The sequence below is a fragment of the Polistes dominula genome, unplaced genomic scaffold (genome assembly GCF_049000335.1).
Source record: "Polistes dominula isolate Pdom_NZ unplaced genomic scaffold, Pdom_raw_medaka contig_10, whole genome shotgun sequence".
Lineage (NCBI taxonomy): Eukaryota > Metazoa > Arthropoda > Insecta > Hymenoptera > Vespidae > Polistes > Polistes dominula.
This window is the reverse complement of record NW_028301136.1, coordinates 12,030-32,168: the sequence shown is the minus strand read 5'-3', so window position 1 is coordinate 32,168 and position 20,139 is coordinate 12,030. Positions and strand designations below refer to the sequence as shown.

The 20,139-nt window shown below is 30.1% G+C and overlaps 2 protein-coding genes and 2 long non-coding RNA genes across 6 annotated transcripts; 2 read left to right on the top strand and 2 right to left on the bottom strand.

Annotated features, from left to right (window-relative positions):
* The first annotated feature begins 36 nt into the window (after nucleotides 1-36).
* LOC149030991 (uncharacterized) lies at nucleotides 37-6,260 on the top strand. Its single transcript, XR_016178137.1, has 2 exons — nucleotides 37-1,518; nucleotides 2,112-6,260. It is a non-coding gene; the product is annotated as an uncharacterized LOC149030991 (long non-coding RNA).
* A 2,268-nt stretch (nucleotides 6,261-8,528) lies between these two features.
* On the bottom strand, nucleotides 8,529-14,971 carry LOC149030990 (uncharacterized). 3 transcript variants are annotated; one of them, XR_016178134.1, is made up of 7 exons: nucleotides 14,840-14,971; nucleotides 14,408-14,615; nucleotides 13,965-14,161; nucleotides 12,492-12,654; nucleotides 12,074-12,400; nucleotides 10,519-10,947; nucleotides 8,529-10,441 (listed from the first exon to the last, which is right to left on the bottom strand). It is a non-coding gene; the product is annotated as an uncharacterized LOC149030990 (long non-coding RNA). The 3 variants fall into 3 exon arrangements; XR_016178136.1 differs by lacking the exon at nucleotides 14,408-14,615 and having other exon boundaries at nucleotides 14,840-14,932; XR_016178135.1 differs by lacking the exons at nucleotides 8,529-10,441; nucleotides 10,519-10,947; nucleotides 12,074-12,400; nucleotides 12,492-12,654 and having other exon boundaries at nucleotides 13,817-14,161.
* Nucleotides 14,972-15,879: 908 nt separating this feature from the next.
* Nucleotides 15,880-16,852, bottom strand: LOC149030989 (uncharacterized). Its single transcript, XM_089177061.1, has 3 exons — nucleotides 16,707-16,852; nucleotides 16,052-16,492; nucleotides 15,880-15,996 (listed from the first exon to the last, which is right to left on the bottom strand). Exons 1-3 carry the CDS (start codon nucleotides 16,812-16,814, stop codon nucleotides 15,880-15,882), a joined length of 666 nt encoding a protein of 221 aa, XP_089033187.1. The 5' UTR covers nucleotides 16,815-16,852.
* A 297-nt stretch (nucleotides 16,853-17,149) lies between these two features.
* Nucleotides 17,150-18,516, top strand: LOC149030988 (THAP domain-containing protein 1-like). Its single transcript, XM_015321258.2, has 2 exons — nucleotides 17,150-17,357; nucleotides 17,438-18,516. The coding sequence occupies exons 1-2, from the start codon at nucleotides 17,293-17,295 to the stop codon at nucleotides 17,829-17,831; spliced, it is 459 nt and encodes a 152-aa protein (XP_015176744.2). The 5' UTR covers nucleotides 17,150-17,292; the 3' UTR covers nucleotides 17,832-18,516.
* Nucleotides 18,517-20,139: the final 1,623 nt, after the last annotated feature.

The window sequence follows — 20,139 nt, the reverse complement described above, 5'->3', positions numbered from 1 at the left end:
ATCCACAAACAAAAGCGGTTTTAAGAATTCATAGAAATAAAGCTGCTTGTAAACAATGTATTCTGAGGTACAGATTTCACAGCGGACAAACTACTTACGTACACTGAGATTTGCGTATTTAATGCGAAATTTTAATAATGTAAACAGTATTCTTCAGTTTCTATCATGAATAAACATATATACAACGATTTAAATATGATCTTGCTTGGTTACGTAATTAGAAATATTCCTACACACGCGCACATGTACTCTTTATCTTTTTTTTTCACTCTCAAATATGTTCAAATGTTCCGCCGCGCACTCATTGAAATCTATAGCCTTATAAACAATTTTTTTTTTAAATTAATATGTGAGCGTGAAAACAAAGATAAAGAGTACGCGTGTGCGTATGTAGGAATATTTCTAAAAGTATCGATAACTTCTAGGAAATGTCCTTATTTGCGTGCGGCGATTGAATGTATGTATGCGTGTAAGTATTCCGACTAAGGAAAGAGCGAGCGTGTATTATTTTATTTGAAAGATATCACCATTTGGTAATATTGCTTTGTGTATTATGAATGCGCCGAAGTTCCCCGAACTTACCCGATCCGAAAGTATCGAAAAGATCCAGTCTTTATTTTATTAGGAATGATCTGGAGGCTTTGAGAAAGAATGAAGTAGCGAAAAATAATGGTGAGGTTAATAAATATATAAAGATAACGAAGGGAGCCAGTGATTGTCTTCTTGATTCGGTACAGGTTAACGAGGAGTGTATTACGTGTGTATTAGGGCTCATTTTTCAATATTTATGTTCAATTTTTAATTTCATTTAATTGCGATAAGTACGTAGGTATTCGACAAAAGAATAAGGTTCAAACGAACCGACGATCGAAATAAAGAAAGAAGGTGCGGAGTCTGTTTTTTTTTTTTACCGAACGTGTCATCTTTTTCTATTTAAAAATGTTTCTATTTTATTGAAAAATTAATGTTAAATTCTTTATATCGCAAAGATTGTAATTAATAATTTTAAAATATATAGAATTTTTTAATTGTATTATCAACAATATTTTACAAAAAAAAAAATGAGTACAAGATACATAGAGAAAAAGAATTAGACAACACTGTAGAATATTTTTCTTATAAATATCCAAAGACGTATTTTTTAATTATAATGTTTTGTGTATTTAGAAAATTTACACTAATTTTTCAATAAAATGGAAGCATTTTTAAATAGAAGAAACTGGATACGTAAGATAAAAAATTACCCATATTTTTTTATTTTATTTCCAGTAAAAATACTATAATGTATATTATTTCTGAAATATAGAAAAAAATTATAATTAAAAAAAATTAAAAAACAAACTAAACCAAAAAAAATTTTTTTTTAACTAAATAAATTATAAAAAATAAAACAATGAAAACTAATTGTTGAATTCTATGCAGTATTTTTTATTCTCTGTTTATTATACCATATCTACAAAATACAATCGATACTTTTATATATATAAATAATATCCGATATCCGGTGTGGGACACAGAGTGTTTTGTTCTATCGATGGGCGGTCCTTCTTAATCTTTGTTTTCTTTATCCCTACCAAGGAGCAGCTGCACCCGAAGTGCTTGGCGACGAAATATTTTTCTTTTGGTTTATTTGTTATTCGTTTCTTCTTTTTCTACTCTTGATTGAATAAAGACGTACTTCCACATTATTAGATACAATTAAAAGAAAATAGTGTTTTAAGAGAAAGTATTTTAAATATCCCCTATAATTCAATACTAATGAACAATAGATTTTAAATTCGTTGTTTTTCAATACTCAAATAAACGAAAAAAGTACAACAACAATTGTTCCCTTCTTTTTACAGCATCTTAAGGTATTAATTGCTACAAAAAAAAATGCTTATGTGTAGACCAATAATAAAGATATCTCAAATTCACAGAAAGTGTGAAAAGTGTAAAAAGTATACAGGAAAAAATTCATCTACCTGAGTTTCAAAAAAAAAAAAAAATTATATTTACTTAGATTACGATGGCGTATCTTTCGATCGACAGACATTTTACAATTTTTGTTTCTATTTATGAATATCGCATTCCGCATTCTATCTTGATGGATAGAGTTTTGAAAATGTTAGTTTTTTTCAGCTACCTACACTCCAAGGTCGGTTCCTTTTCATGAGAACAAAATTCTAGAAAACAGGGAAGGTCCGTTGAAAATTGATCTATATTTATAAACTTTATTATCGATGCGGTATTACTCATTTCTATAGTTTGTTTTACAACATGTCATATCTTTTCTATTCAAAAATGTTTCTATTTTATTAAAAAAATTAGAATTAACTTCTTTATTTCGCAAATATTATAATAAATAATTATGAAGTACATAGAATATATAATAATTGTATCGTCTGAAATATTAAAAAAAAAAAAAAGGATTACCAGAGACATCAGACAAAAAGAATTAGATAATACTGTGGAATAAATGAGAAGCAGCTGACGCATTCCATTCAAAAGCAAGTAAATTACTGTTATATTTTTATTTTGCTTTTTTATAAAATATATTTGATGCATAAAGACAAAATATGTCTATTAGATTTGATTTTTATATGTTCTTATAAAAAATATTTAAAGACATATACTGACTCATGCATATAAGAAAATTATATTATTAATTGTAATATTTGCGTATTTAAGAAACTTATACTAATTTTTCAATAAACTAAAAACATTTTTAAGATGTTGAACGCCCAGCGTGAATCGGTGGAGCTTACTACGGGGTCTAAATTTGAGACTCGTAGTCACTGTGTACGTAGTGTACACAGTTCGATAAGCTGAGAGAGCGATACGATTCAATGCGTTTTTTAGATTTATCATTGTTCAGATCTTTATTTAGACGAGAGTATTTAAAAAGATAAGTTTGTGATCCAAAAAATAAAAACGAGATATGTTAAGGGGACCTTCAACTCTGCAATTTAAAAAAATTTTTTTTTTTTACATTTTTCGAATGTATATATATGTAGAAATATTGTGTTAAAATTTCAAAAAGATCCGATGTCTCTAACTACATTTTTTTTGCTGCCTGAACGTAACTACCTCGGACCGCTTTCCTGAGCGTTCGGCGCGCACGGTTCTTATATCGGCTACGGAGACTCCAAGACTTTTAAAATGCTGCTTTATTATCATCCATATGGTGAAGATTTCATTGTTAAAAAGTTGAAGTGTATTTTGCATGTGACAAAACATATTTTTAAGCGCGCTAATAAGGCAAGAAAAGCTCTCATACAAAAGAAGAAAATTTAAAAGAAAAACGCCGAACCGCCAAAAAAAAAAAAATAAGAACTGTAGCAAAAACAGTAGTGAAGAGAAAAATGACTGTTGTGAAAAAAGTTCCTGAAGTAAAAACTAAAAATTTACAATCAAATTGATGAAAGCACTCTCAGAGATCTACGGCTTAGCAGTCAGAAGAAATTTGATTTCTTCATAGGATATGCGTAACGAGATTTGGGCAGGATACTATCACAAAATTTCGACTGATGCCAAGCCGAAGCATTCTAAGTGTTCCATCGACTGGTGAAAGTACCTCAAATCTAAGGCACATCGCACCTAAACACGTGTTTAACGGCAAAAAAGTTGTTGAAATTGCGTGCAAAGATTCAGCATTCATGTATCTTCAACAAAGGATTTCGAACAGTGATGAAGATAATGGAAACGATGGGCATGAAACTTGGGCCAGGAGCGATCGACTTTGCTAAAAGACGCGACGACCGACGTATCGAATCTGCGAACCGTCGAAGCTCTGAGTGCTCAAAAAATGCTAGATCAAAGTGGAAGAAGGCAAGACTGGAAGAAATTGAAGAATATGAACAAGAAGAAGGTCTATTGTACGGTCCAGGCATCGCAGATTAAGTTTAGGTAAGAATTTTTAACGATTTTGAGTAAAAAAAAACTTTAAACGCGTTTATCTCGAAACTATGTTTTGAAATACTAGCTCCATCGTATCTCACGAACCAGTAAACCGATTCTTATAAAATTTAATCCACATATTCTACACATGAGCTGTAACAAAGTGACGGAGAGTTTTTTCTTATATTTTAATTTTTACTATTTATTTTTAGTCAAAAACAATGAAAAAAAGGAACAAATTTACGTTTTTTTTGTAATTTGTCCACCATTTTTTTATTTATTGATAAAATTTTTATATAAAACTGTCACTTTGTAGCTGAAGTCATACAGAATATAAAACCATTTTACTTTTATGTTTCAGGTAGGCCATTCTCAAGTTCTGATGGAGCTACCAAAGCACTAAAGTTTTAAGGTGTTTTTTTATACTACTGTTTTTGCAATAAAAAATTAATTAAAATGAAAAAATAAAAATTCATTTATATAGTTTAAGACTCAATTTAACAAACCCAACAACTTTTATATCGATATCTTTTATAGTTTTCTTGGAAAAAATTCGCGAAAATAGCCTTTTTTTTAGGTGCTCAGAGTAGAAGGTCCCCTTAATGTATTATGTTATATATAATAATGGTCGAGAGAGAGAGAGAGAGAGAGAGAAAGAGAAGTGCGGCAGGCTATGTAGTTTAAAAAGTATTTCTCGCAAAGATTTCTATTAGATCTCTCATTGCATTTTACTAGAACCTTTGTTCAGTCCAGCAGTAAATTCCATATGTTTTTTATAATATCTTTATTTCGTCTATCCTAAAATGTTTGTTATACAGCTCAAGAATGTAGATGAAAATGGGAAATTTAAAACTATACTAACAAAAAAAATTTTATACCTGAGTTTCAAAAAAAAGGATTATTCGTATTTAATTAGGTTCCCACGAATTATATTTCCTTTGATAAACATGCTACGATTTTGGTGTCTATCTATAACTATCTGATTAAGCATTCCATTTTTTATTGCTTGAATTGGGAAAAATGTACTTTTTATCAGCTATTCCACCCAGAGACCATACCGGTGATCTTTATTATATATGGTAATAATATTATAATAAATAAATCCTACAATTATCTTACTCTTGAAACTTTGCATACGTCTCATTCTCTCGAAATTTAGTTTTTTGAAGGTTTCACTTCTAATTTTAATAGCACACCCGCACACTTAAAATTCCAGTTTTCATCTTGTCATCGCCTCCCTGGACCGCTTCATCGCTCACCAGGCCCACCAGGAGTGAAGATAAGAAAGAGAAAAGCCTAAATAAGAAAATTTCTTTCTGATATCTTATTACTATTGACACAGTATCAATAAACCGGCCTTGTTGTGTAGCATAGTATAGCAGCGCGGGTCGGCCTCCGATGACATTTTTTTCCTTTGTAGTAGTTCATTTCCCCCCACCCCCAAAGTGCACCTGTGGTCGTCATCGCCCACTTTGGGAACCACTGGTGTAATTTAAAGATTATTTTTTTGTTTAATTAAATAGCGAGATTTAATATAGTAAAATGAAGAAAACTCTTGATTCCGCACTTTAAAAGAGCAAATCAATGAATCTATAGATTAGCTATTACATTGTTGAAAGGGACTCAATCTTAATAGGCTAGATTTCTTAATATTCTGTTTAAACGCTTTTAAAAGGGTTATTTTGATTGTGTGGTTCAGACAGAAAAAATATAACTGATGATGACCAAATATGATCAGTCAAAAATGATAGTTTATTAAATTGTAATGATGTGATGTTGAGCGGTATTTACAAAAGGTTTACAGAAAGTGACGTAGTTACAAAAATACAGAATACAAATAGTTATGAATATAAGACCGACTGATTGACTGATAAACTGATAAACTGACTGATAAAATACGCAGACGGATGTAACAGACTGAAAGTATAATTATTGAACTGAGAACTAAGGACTAAGCAACAGATACAGACAATTATACAGACAAACAGATATACAGACTGATACTGATTAAAAACTGATAGACTAAGCCTTGATTTCTTACTTTCTTTCACATATTTATATCATAAAAGAGTAACAACCCTATGGGGAGGGAAGGAGATTATGAATATTATCGACCAATAGCAGAAGGATCCACCCCACATAGTCAACCGATGGGTACAGCTTATTTTTTTGGTAAAGATAGTAGTAGAAATCATGCATAATGGAACTTTGTCTTTTTTTTTTAAACAACGGAATACCGTTTCCTCTTAATCTCTGAGTGGAGTTTTCTTTCACTAAGACCGATAGCGTATTCAAACACGAAATAAAATAAAGAAAGAACTAAATAATAATTGTATCGTCTACATGATAAGAAAAACAAAATGCATGCAATGAAAAAAATTCATAACGAAGAAAAATATCAACCACGCATGAATTAAATTTACCACCTTACATATTAAACAGAAAATTGAAAAGAAAATAAAATTATAAATGTTTATTTACATATTTTTTAATTTCTATTTAATGCCAATTTAAGAATATTATTATAAAAATTAATAAAAAATATTACAAATACGTATACTGTAAAAAAATATTAATAATAGAGACTCGTTTAATTTTAACTAATATTTTTGACTGTTAATATAAATTAACTTGAAATTAGAGAAAAATAATAATAAATAAAAACTTTTTTATATTTTTTTTAAGTATCTTTCCAATTTTAATTCTTATTAAACAAAATGCTGTTAAAAATATTTAGAAATTTAGAAATGTAGGTAGCGCAATTCTACGAGTCTTTAAAGCTTTGACGAGTCGAAGGAACACTTTAAATTTTAGTTCAACTTTAAAATAATTCTTGCGTTTTTCCTGATATTTTTTTTATTTAATTAAAAAAAATTTATAAAAGTTTTACATTCCACTTTTGGAAAAATAAAAGAAATTCGAGAATGAACAGAAAAGCAGTTTTTTGTGTTTCGTATGAATAGAAAGAAACTTGAGACGTAGATAATGAAGATCGATTACTATTAAAAGCGTACATACAAGATATTTCGATAATAGCTCCGGACAATATCCGTAAAAGTAAAAACCAAGGAAACTATTCTTTCTTCTGTCGAGATCTGGTAGTGTGAGTATGAGTACATGAGAATGATTTGTGTGTGTGCGTGTGCGGCGTGTGCGGCGCTGCGTGCTTATGGCGTACGTGACCAAAAGCAGAACGATCATACGATCAATTGTCATTCGAGAAGATGCGAAGTGGGCATTCGAAAAAAAGAAAAATTAAGAAGAATAACACTTCAAAAAAATGATGAAAGATGATGAGAGGAATAACGCGTATTATATATATACATGGATATGTATATTTATATGATATGTATAATATGTATATGTATATGGAATGAAAGTATGAGCGCAAGGATGGTATTTTCTTAGAAACTATAAAGAGTATGTGTTTTGTACGACAAAAGATTCTGCTAACCATAAATAATACGACGAATAACAAAAAGCTAAATATACAGCGTTATAAGAAATACTTTTGTTACCACATTGAAGATCGCTGACGAGATATCTCGTTTTTCGTATTACCTTGCTAAGGGCTGTTGATAAGATATTCCAATTATTATAAATGTAATACAGCTATCCCTTCAAGACCACGGTTTCTCCTAACACGATTTCGCTATAACGCGATTCACAAATTGCGGGAACTTTCCTACAACACAGCATTTTTTTAAATGGTTTTCTTTCAAAAAACCTTTTTACAATACTGTACTTCTACAGCCGCGGCGATGCTTAGGTACCGTCTTAAAGATACAGTGTTGCGGGAAGTATTTCTTTTCATTTCCATGGCCTGGAAAAAAGTGTCTCATGCTTTTGTGAACTGAAAACATCAACGTTAAATGCGTGTTGGAAAAAGATATGGCTCTCTTCAGTTAAAATTGAAAACGTGCGTGAATCGTCACAAAATGAAATTGGTAGCATATTAGAACTTGTTAAATCAATCGGAGACGAAGGTTTTGTGGATATGGTTATTGTGGAAATTCAAGGTTTATTAGTGGAAGAAGTTGACGAAGCAGATTTGATGGAAATAATATCCGAAACTGTAAATCAAATTGATCCTGAGGACACTAGCACTGATGAAGATTGTGCTGTTAATAAGCAAACATTAAAAATATAACAAGAAGGCCTAAACTTAGCTGAAAATCTCGAGTCATTTTTCTTGAATGCAGATCCTTCCTTCCAAAGAAAGGAGCCGAAAATTCAAAAAGAAAGCATCAAAACTGTCTAGCTCCATACCGAGAAATTTACAATGACCTGGTAATAAACACGAAGCAAAGTAAAATTACAGATTTTTCAAGAGGGAAGAAGATGCAAGAACTTTAAATGAAGAAAAACGTTCTGAAAGTGAAGGCGATATCATTCCACCGAAAAACCGATTATTTATATATATATAAATTAAAATAATATTTTTTGTTATCTATTGTTCATATATTTATATGAACAATAAAAATTAGGTTGTTTATTTAAAAAAAAAAGAAATATTTGTTTTTAAAAAATTTTCGGAACGTAACCCCCTTTTTTGCATTGGCTCTGGGTCTCAAACAACACGGTTTCAAATAACACGGTATTTTCTAGGAACCTATCTACCGGGTTATTGGAAGGAGATCTGTACTTACTGTACTGTAAAATATCTTAAATTTTTTCTCGTAACATGGAAACAAACAAAATACAGTCTTCCTCGACTTTCGCGCATTCTACTTTCGCGCAATTCGTTATTTCGCACATTTCTAAATTTAACTGTTTAATCCTCTGCGATCGGATGTCCTCTCTCAGTGAACATCAGACTAGTCATCAAATTACAATGTTGTTCGGATAAAGAGAACAAAACAATTTCACAGTCTTGCATTAGGACGTGTGTCAACGTGTTGTGTGTTTTGCTAATTTATCAATTTCAGTTTAAATATTTTTTTAGGACAAAAATGATTAATTATGTCCTTTAAGTTGCACTCAGACGTTTCCTTGATGATGCTATTGTTGTTTTATAATTCATAAACCAGGGATTTGCCATCACGAACGTTTTTGACGAACGAACACGTGCACAAGAACTTTTGGAAAAAAGGCAATGAGCTGATATTTCATTGCCTATAATAGTGAATTGTACTTTTGATGAGAACAATGCACTTTTCAAAACCATATTTTTTCTCTTCTTTCTTTCTTTTGTTTTATAGATCGAAAATAATTTAAATATTGAATGCCGGCAAATATAATGAAAGGAAAAACGTTACGAAAATGAATAACGGTTGAAATCGAAACGTTTCGAATTATCGATATTACTGGTAACGCGTGAATCGATTATTTTATAATAAAATCTAATTTTTATTATAGATTATTTAAGGTTATGTACTTAATAGTCAATTATATTTCAATACGAATTGATTAACTTCTCGAAAAATACCGATCGATTTTAAATAACGATGATGAGAAAGAGAATGAGAAGAGAAATGAGAAAATGTCGACAACACTAACCTAAAAACGTCACGTTGAGAAATAAACTGGCAGTGGTAAGTGGCATGCTCGTTGCGGTATGAAAATCAGTGATCCCAGAGACTTTAGTTCGTTTGATGGACACAGGGGCGCAAAATTATCGTACGCCCCGGGAAAATTTGAAATCCGACAATTTCTCGGACAGAATTTTGAAAAAGTCCAAAGAACTGTCGAAGTCCCAACTTTTTCAAGTTGATGACCTTTCTTTTTTTTTTTTTTTTTTAAGGTAGAAAACGTTCCTTAATCGTTTAGTCTAATCGGCGGTTCAAAAACGAGTGGTGGTGGTCGGAGTCTTGGTGGGAGTCGTGGTGGGAGTGAGGGTTGGGGTGGGGGAGTGCACCTTTCCAAAATTTGTTGACTAAAAAAAAAAAAAAAAAGGTCATCAAGTTTTCGAAATTCCAAATGGATCGTACGCCACGAATTTTCGTACAAATGGGATCGCTGAATTGAAAATCCGTTTTTGTCAAACTTGGAAGAGAGGGCAGCACCATAGATCGTTCCGTGTCACGCAAATATTCAAATCAAAAATAGAAGTTGGGTGTCTTAAAAAAAAATGTATGAAGAAAATTAATATTTTATGTGGAATGTTAAACAATTAAAGAACAAATTAAAAAAGAGTGGTCTTTGTACTATAAGTAAAAAAAATATTCTGCAGGAACAATGAGTATTATATAAATTATCATAACTAACCTCATTATCACACGATTTTCCAAACAATAATTAATTTAGACAATGTTTCATTAATTTAAATAATTTTGAAGAAAATAATTATTATTTATGAATTAGGATAATATTTTGTGGTCAAAATAAAGAGTTATCCAACTGCCCTCTCAAAACCTTGATTAACTACTCAATTAATTACTAGAGCAACATTTTTTGTTATTTTTAACATCTTAAAGGCAAACTATTGAAATGACCTCACATTAAACTCTTTTGAAGGGGTGACTAGCGAATATGAACATAGTAATTGGAAAACCTGTCCAAATAGAATTGTTTCCGGATAATCATTACAGCGACAAACACTTCTCATGATACCAAAAAATTTCTGAAAACGATAAACGTAAAAATGTTAAAATAGTAAAAGAATGATAAATTATACAAGATAAGAACGATAATACATACTTCCAGTTGATCTTGATTAAGATGACACGTCAATGAATATTCGTAGTTGCGTTCTTTGTGTAAAAATTCTCCCAATTCAAGAGTTGCTTGTTAGGTAATTTTCAATCTGATAAGAGTACTGGAAGTGATTGCGAAAAAGAATTTTTCAACCTCTTCTCTTCCATTTGCAAATTTCTCCTTTTTGGTCTTCCGCTTTTTTTTTGTTAAGTAGTTTTTTGTTATTAGCTTTAAATTCCCACATTTTTAACCCTTTCACTGTGGTGGGCGTATATATACATTCTCAGAAGTCCATCAATATATACAACAGGCGTAAATATACGTTCTGCGAAGTCCATCAATATACACGGTAGGCGTATATATACGTTCTTAGAAGCCCATCGATATATACAGCAGACGTAAATATTCTAGACTACAATAGTTCTATGGGCGCTGTCGATAAAACGGACATGGTTATTAGTACTATTGAATGTACAAGAAAAATCTATAAATGGTATAAACAATTTTTTGTTCATTTGTTAGATTTTGTAAGTATTTGGAACTCTTATGTAATATATAAATGCAAATCACGTAAGGAGTTATTGTTCGCATCATTTCATTTATTACTTACGAGGTCTGTCCCAAAAGTATCCGACCTACATCCATATTTCTCCCCCGAAGTTAGTTTTCGTCGTCTGGCTTATGACATCCTTTAAAGTAGTCCCCATTTGATTGAATAACACGCTTCCAACGCCCTTTCCACTTTTGAAAGCAGTCCTGGTACTCGTTTTTCGGTATCGCCTTTAAAGCGTTCGTCACATTAGTTTCAATCGTTTGCACATTGTCAAATCGGTGTCCTTTAAGGGGTATTTTCAATATTGGAAACAGCCAAAAGTCGCAGGGAGCTGTGTCGGGACTGTACGGAGGCTGACGAAGCTATACAACACGATGTTTACTTAAATATTGCTGCACGAGGTTCGATACATGTGCTGGTACGTTATCGCAAATCTGCAAATCTTCAGTTAAAATCCTCCAAACACTACTTTTCGTTATTCTAAGGTCATTTTCTAGTTCTCGCACAGTCAATCGACGATCTTCATTGATTGCAAGTAACACACGTTTGATTTTATAGTTTGTTTTTGCTGTCGAAGGTCGCCCAGAGCGTGGGTCACTATCAACAGATGTGCGGCCATCTTTGAACCGTTTATACCACTCTTTTATTTGCGTATTGCCCATACACTCGTTCTAAAATGCTGTCTTCATCATTTCGATAGTCTCTGCACAACTCTTTTCCAGTTTAAAGCAAAATTTAATACAAATTCGTTGCTACAATTGCAGCAAAATGTGACGAACGCTTTAAAGGCGATACCGAAAAACGAGTACCAGGACTGCTTTCAAAAGTGGAAAGGGCGTTGGGAGCGTGTTATTCAATCAAATGGGGACTACTTTAAAGGATGTCATAAGCCAAACGACGAAGAGTAACTTCAGAGGAGAAATATGGAGGTAGGTCGGATACTTTTGGGACAGACCTCGTATAACTGAAATATTTGAGAAATATCTAAAAACGTCAGCTGCATACCGAAGAGGTAGTAATATGGATGGTAGCTCATTACGTCTTATTGAAAGGCATTTTCCAAGCAAATATATGAATCCGTCTGCCAAAAAAAAAAATCCTGTTCGAAAATGTGCAGTACGCAGTAATCACAGAATTCGTAGAGAAACCATGTATGAATGCAAGGTATGTAATGTAGCTTTATGTGTTGATCCATGTTTTAGGATATACCATACAGAAGTGGATTATTAGATTTCTTCTATTATATTTTTGTTAGCTTTATTCGTTTATAATGTAAAATTGTTTATCATTCTTTTTTCTTTATATGTAATTAGCAACTGTTATTGATGAAATCTGTAAATTGAGTTATGTCAATTAAGATAGCATAAAAGGCTACTTAAAATAAATAAGTAATGGATATTTTTCATTCACTTGCAACGATTACTTTTTAAGTCCTACGAATAGTTTCAAATCTCCAGGTACTGTTTTGGTCACTGGTTGCACGGAGTAGCAACCGACGTGCCTATAACGCGCTGTCCCTGGTGATGGATTACTCCGAGGTCGCGCCGCAGTGAAAGGGTTAAATATTCCAGAAAGTCACTTATTACCTAGCGAAATTCAAGATTATTATTTTCTTATTTCAAAATGCTTCAGAAGTAAACATTAGTAAAGAAAAAAAGAAATTATTTGAGTTGTTCAGTTAGGATAAAGGTATTGCAATTTAGTAGAAAACAGGGTGTAGGGACCATTTATATCTCAGTGTGATTAATTTTAGAACATTTTCCAATTATTTAATTTAACTCTTTGGGGCACAGTGGGATTAAAAGTGTCCCACCTTTTTTGATACACCGTAATGCACAGTGGGACATTTTTAGTCTTACCTCGAAATATTATTGCAATAGCTAAACATGCTCTTAAGATTATATTTCGTTTTTTTACGCAAAATAATTAGTTATTAACTCTTTTTTTTATGTTTTTACATTATTACATTATGTAATACTTTTATTAATAAACAATATACCAATTTGGTTTCATTTAAAACTTAATCAAATTTTTTATACAACATAGGGCTATTTTATTATCTGAAATTCCATGCCGCAAAGAGTTAAAATAATTGAATATATATATAGAGACAGAAATCAGTACACATGAAAGTTTGATGATGAATATCTTTTGAACGCTTAATTTAATCGCCAAAACATAAAACACCATTTTTATAGAGCAGTTAATTTCCTACAAAAATTGGTATTGCGCATTTTATAATAGTCATTTTTTGTCGATTTATAAAATTCATAAACAAAAATGAAATTTGTCTTAAAATAATCAAACTTAAATCATCAATATCATTCAAATGGTGAGGTTTACGGAAAAAATGTAAGATACATTTTTTGTAGAGCATTAAATTTCCTACAAAAATTCGTCTAGAACATTTTTCTGTACAATCAATTAATGATGAGGTATGAATTTGTTTCTCAATCTATTGGACTGAGAAAAAAATAAAAAACTGCGATGCGGAGGATTTTCCTATAAAAATTAAGAGCTCATATTTTGTGAGAATTTTTTTTATGGTGTCTTGCAACTCATTTTTCCGTGGCTCTTGTAAAAAAAAAAATAATTGATTTTTTTTGACCCACCCTAATAAATATTTATAATATTTATATATAAAATATATTTAATAATTAATATATTAATAATAATATTTTATAAAATATATTAATTAATATATTTAATATTTTATATATTTTTTAAATATATATATATATATATGTATATAGTCACCACGTAGAGTTTTATTTTATTATAGCAATTATTAAAGCAAGGAATCATTTGAAACTTTGTTATGAGTCAAACATGAATAGGAGAAATGTCATTATTAATTAGTAGTTTCATAAAACTACTCATTTTTTATTGTACTTACATAAATTTGATGTATGTTTTAATTATTTATTCCTACATTTATTAGCAGAAATACTGAGTTTTCCCAACTTCCGGATGTATCTATTGTGTTTTTGCAGGGAAGAGAGAGGATTTTCAAATTTCATTTCTTAAAGCTTCATCTTTAATTGTCATAGAGTTCACTTTCTGCGCTTTAATTATTTGTAAGAGTGATTTAATCTGCAAAAAAAAAAGAAAAAAAAGAATAATTTTATATAAATCATCTCAGACAGTTAACTGCTAATCATTCTCCAGCACCACATAAATTTTGGAATTTGCAAATCTTTGATACACAATTGTATAAAAGTATAATCATGAACGTGTAACTCAAATTGTTAAAGTTTTACGATTATGGAGATTTATCTTGTAATAAATGATCTCAAACAACAAAAATAAAAGTGATTAACAGGAAATATAAAGATATACTTTTCGTTTAAGACGCTTAATTTGCTTTCTTTTGAGACTGTCCTGATATTTCAAACTATCATAGCGATCTTTGATATCAGGCTTGATTCTATAAGATTGATTCAGTAATTTGTGTCGCAATTTTCGGCAAGCAACACATCGGAAACCATTCATATGTTTCTTGTATTTTTCGTTAGGCTGTGACACACCAGTGCACGATGATGAACATCTATGATAGATAAAGTAATAAAATTATCTAATCTTGATTTGAAAACAATAAAATAAATATAATTAGTAATAAAAGCTCAGAGATTTAAAATGTTATAAAAGATTTAAAATTGTTTTTACTGGGAATTTATAACCGTAGTGCGCGATATATTCAAAAAGATTTGTTGTCATAAATAATGATTTACATAAAAATTATTACTTCTTGCATTGACATACAGTAGTTACCTTTCTTTATCAAATCCAGTCCCATCACATAACTCACAATCTTCTAAATCTTTTAGAAATTTCCAAAAATCTGATATGTCAGAAAAATCAGAGGTTGAATTCAACCAACTCTTGCGTTTTAAGGTTTAACAACTAATCAAGAAGAAATATAATTAGATTATATTATAGAAACTATAGAAATATAATTAATTAAAATTAGCTATAATAATTATATATTATATATATATATATATATATATAAGATTATATTATATTATATTATATATTAATTATATTATAGAAATATTAGGTCAAGTCATAAATAACTACCCTTTTTATGAAACAAAGAATAGCGTTTCTGCTACTAATAAGTGCACGACACTTTTCATAGTGTTTCTTTTTGCACTCTTTGTATTTGTTGGACGTATCTATTCAATTTTTTGCTCCAATAATACCTTTAAAAGGTTCATCAAAATTGGACAGACGTCCTGCATTCGGTTCGTCTTTTAATATCGTATCTCCAGAACGGAATTTTACAAACCAATTTCTGACTGCCCTATCAGTTATCAATTCTGCGCCGTATACGCTGCATTGTTTTTCAGCAACCACTTTAGTGCTGTTGCCTTGTTTATATGCCTAAAGCCATGTCGAATATGCACTTTTTACTATCCATTTCAGAAGTTAAGAAAAACGGTTAAATGTAACATTGACTACAAAAAAAAGTTGACAGAAGACTAACTGAATCCTCATCTATACAGTGATATCAAAAATTCGTTTGTTTCGGTGACTTATAGTAGGTAAATACGAAAAATAGATTCTACATAGACGCATCGGAAGTTACTTATGACTCGACCTAATATAATTAATTAAATAGAATTATAATTATAGTATTAGAAATAATAATTAAAATTGAAGTTCATTACCGAGATATTGGAGTTATCATTAATTGTAACACGAAATTTCAAATTCACTATTTACTTTATCCAAATAGCATAATACGAGACTGTGAGGATTGACCAAATCAGTTGTCCAGCACCAATTTTTTGGTAAAGCTTTGATTTTTAGCACATTAATAATTGTTGACGTAGATAACTTCTTCTTAACATCAATCTTTGAACCAGGCAATTCGTCTGACTGTGAATAAATAATATAATTACAATATTATTGTAGTTTTCTAACTGGTAAATTATAACGATAGGACGTTACAATAAAATTTTACAGAATATTTTGTACCTGTTCTTCGTTCTCATAATTATTAATTTCTTCAGAACTTAGTGAAGCAACTGGACTTTTTGGACGGTCACAATTTTTAACAGAATTATTAATAATTATTATTTTCTCATTTGTCTGTGCTACACTTCCACTGGTATCAACATTATTAACACTTCCATTTGTTGATAGTACATCACATACAACATTTGAAGTTTTAACTGTATTACTACTACTATTAGTACTACTTCTGATTTCACACAACTTTGTAGGATTTAACGTTGGAATAGCTTCGGGCTTAAGTGAATACCTTTCCCTAAATATTTCTTCAATCCCATTAGCCATTTTTATTTTATCACTCTTAATGATATCCTCTTCGTTAAAATGTAACTCACAAACGTATTGTTTTTTTGGTATTAATTGCTGATTTAATCCACTACTCCATAATTTTACCAGATCAGGATGCTGTTGAAAGAATAAAATTATTATGTGAATTGCAATAGATTGAAGATAGATAAACGTAGAAAGATAGAAAAAATGTAGAAGGATTTTTTAAAGATAGAATTCAGCAACAACAAAAAAATACAATTTTTTACTTTCAGTTTGATTAACCCATTTACATCATTGTATTCTTTTTTATATTAGTAATTAATAAAACTATCAATTAAGGTTATCTTACCTGTGGTACAGTGAATAAAGACGTATTTCTCCGATTTAATTTAGCATTCCTGTTACGATCCTTGACTCGTCCACTTGTACACCCATGAACAATACATTTATTTACCATTTTTAAATAAATGTTACTTTTTATAAATTAATATTATTAACAATTGTCAATGAAAAATAAAATATATGTTACCAAAGCGCAACTCTCTACTCACTCCGACAGATGGCGCAGCGGTCGTCGCTGCCAACTGCGTTAGCAACAAGATCTGCTAGGGAATTTTCCCCAAGCCACTCTTGGTTTATACCATATATGTAATACTTCTATATGGACAGTTTAAATGGGAAGGAATGTCCCACTATTAAGGTGCCGACATATACTATTTTCTCTCTCGTCCGAGATACCTGGTTCACGTTGCGCATGCTTGAGAATTCCCCATGATATTAATAGAGGGGGGAAGAATGAGGGGAATAATTTTGTGGTTATGATTCTGTTTACAAATATATTTATTATTGTAATTCAGAAAAACAATTATAAATTTTAAAAAACTTTTGTTTTTATTTAAATAATATTCTTTTTTCCAACAATCAGTTATTGAAAAATGGTGAAGTTGTGTTATTTATGTGATAGAAAAGCGTCGAGAGCTGACAATATTTCTTTGCATCAGTAAGTACAAATTATTTTTAATTTTTTAGATGAAATCCTTTATTATGTTATTAATAATATTTAAATTTGATCAATTTTAGATTTCCGAAAAATTTGGAGATACGTTTGAAGTGGCTAAATGTTTGTGGATTAACTGAAAATAATGATGTAAAAAGAACTTACATATGTTCCAGACATTTCAAAGCTGATGATATTTGTCAATCAAAAATTTTTGGAGTTGTTAAATCTTCTATAAAACGTAATGCAGTTCCTACACTTTATTTAACAAATCCACTCAGTATTGATAAAACTAGTAAATTACCACCAAACACGCCGCTATCGGAAGTATTTGATGAGAATGGAGTCAGCAATCAATCGTCATCATGTTTTTCTGAGAATAATATTGTCAACCAATATAATGTACTCAATACTTTGCAAAAAAGTAAAATAATAAGATTTATGTATAAACATAGAAGGATGGCTTTATTGGGATGATTATAGCTCTAAGGAATATATTTCCTCTTTATGTTCAATTAAAAAAAGAAGGAATGACTTATTTATTGACATATAAGCTGTCTCAAGATTACATTGAAACATTTTTTAGCGCTATCAGAAGTCGTGGAGGTTTCAATAATAATCCTAATGTTTTACAATTTAAAAATGCGTATAAGCGTTTGTTAGTAAGGCATGAATTGAAACAATTCGAAAATGGTAATTGCGCCTTTGACAATGTAGACATTTTACACGTATCATCAAACACAAGAAATTGTTACGACCAAATTGGACATGCAGATTTGCTTCAAAACACTGAAAATCCCGATATTTCGGATCACGATTATATTCGTTATTGCTGGGATTTATCTCCATTTGTTGAAAAAATTGTTCTATATATAGCGGGTTATGTTTCACACAGAGTCTCTAAAATAATATTCTGTCCTGTTTGCAAAAATCAATTAATTTCGGATGAATCAAGTGAATCTATGCCTCTTTTATCTCTTATCAAAAATAGAGGACCATTTAAAATATTATCGAAAGATGTTATTAGTATTTTTAAGACTTCAGAAAAAATAATTAGACAACGTTCTCATGAATTACTGAACAAAAATATAAAAACTATTGTTACAAATGAAATATGTCGAAAAATAGGACTAATGTTTGATAATAAAGAAATGAACGATCATGTTTTACTTCAAAATTTTTCTGATAATCATCGTTATCAGTTATGTAAATGGATTATTGAAGTATATTTAAACACAGAATTTTTTTATGAAGCCAAAAAATTATCAGTTAAAGATAATTATGTTCGGCAAAAATATAATAGACTCATTTTATTTTATAACCAATAAGAAATTAACAAACTGCATGCTAATTTTTGTGTAAAATAAACTTGTATCAGTTAAACGATTAGTTACATTTTTTTATTTTATTATATTTCACTAATATTTTCACGTCCAAGTACTTAAGATATAATTTAAAATTTTTTACAAGCATTTCCAAGAAACAAAAATAGTTTGAGTGAGGTTTATTTTTTTTAATTTCAAAAATACTTCTTCTTTTTAATAAAATTATTCTTTTAAATTCTCCTAAACAGTAAAAAAATAATTGTTCAGTATTATCTTGTATTTTAAAATAAATTTGCATTGAATTAAAAAAAAATTTTATAATAACATTCCTGTTTTGAATAACCCGCTGCTTTCCCCTTTGCGCACAAAAGAATGCGCAGAACCGAGCTGGAACCTCGGAGGACAGAGAAAGTGTTATTCTTCTGTCTTTCTTTAGTCGGAACAGCTTCCACTTATAGAAACTGTCCATACAGAAGTATTACATATATGGTTTATACAACAATATTATTATTATATTATTATTATATTATTTTTATATTATATTATTATTAACAAAAGCCGAGCTGTACGGACGCAATAAAAGTCACTACGTTACAACCAACATTTGGGCGCCTAGTTTCTTTCTCCTCCCGCACGTAGGATAAATCTTACACTATCGACTGAAGGACGAGCTGAGCTGGTAAAGCGCGGCAAATTTGAATTAAAGATAGTATACTTTCTTTACATATATATATATTTACTTCTAAATCTCTCAAACAAATTTCATTCATAAATTCAATGTTTATTAATATCTTAACAATTTATATTTTACATATAATATATTAACATTGACTTATATACTATATAAAAAAAATCTAAATTATCTCTTTCCCTTTATAATTTGTTACAACTTAAAAATTAATTCGCACACGACAATTACTTCATTATAATATATCAGCATTTCACAAATAGCACGATAACTGCATATATATGCTATATATATTCTCTCTGAATAAAAACATCCTAATCAAGTATAACATTTTTAAGGGACTTACATTGAGTTTCGTTGGTTTTTTAAACTGTTATTACGAATGGGAGAACGAAAATCAAGTGACACTCTACTCGAAGCATTTTTAAGAACAATCGGAGATAGTTCGGGTGGATTATTATAATTATAAAGTTTTTCTAAGCGCCCTTGCAAAGCTGCTGATTTAATCGACTTAGAATTTCGTGTATCTGAGCGTGGATTAGAGCCTATTGAAATAGATATATTATTTTTGGTCAATGTCTCTTTGTCTGGGGTATTTTTATCAGGAGTAATGTACGAAGATGTTCTTAAATTTGTTTTCTTTTGCACTTCTAATGAAATATCTTCTGCACATTTGGCAGCATAACTCGCATAGGATATCTAAAAAGTAAGAAAAGAAGTATATTATTATTTTATCTAACTAATAAATAATAAAACAAGAAAATAAATAAAT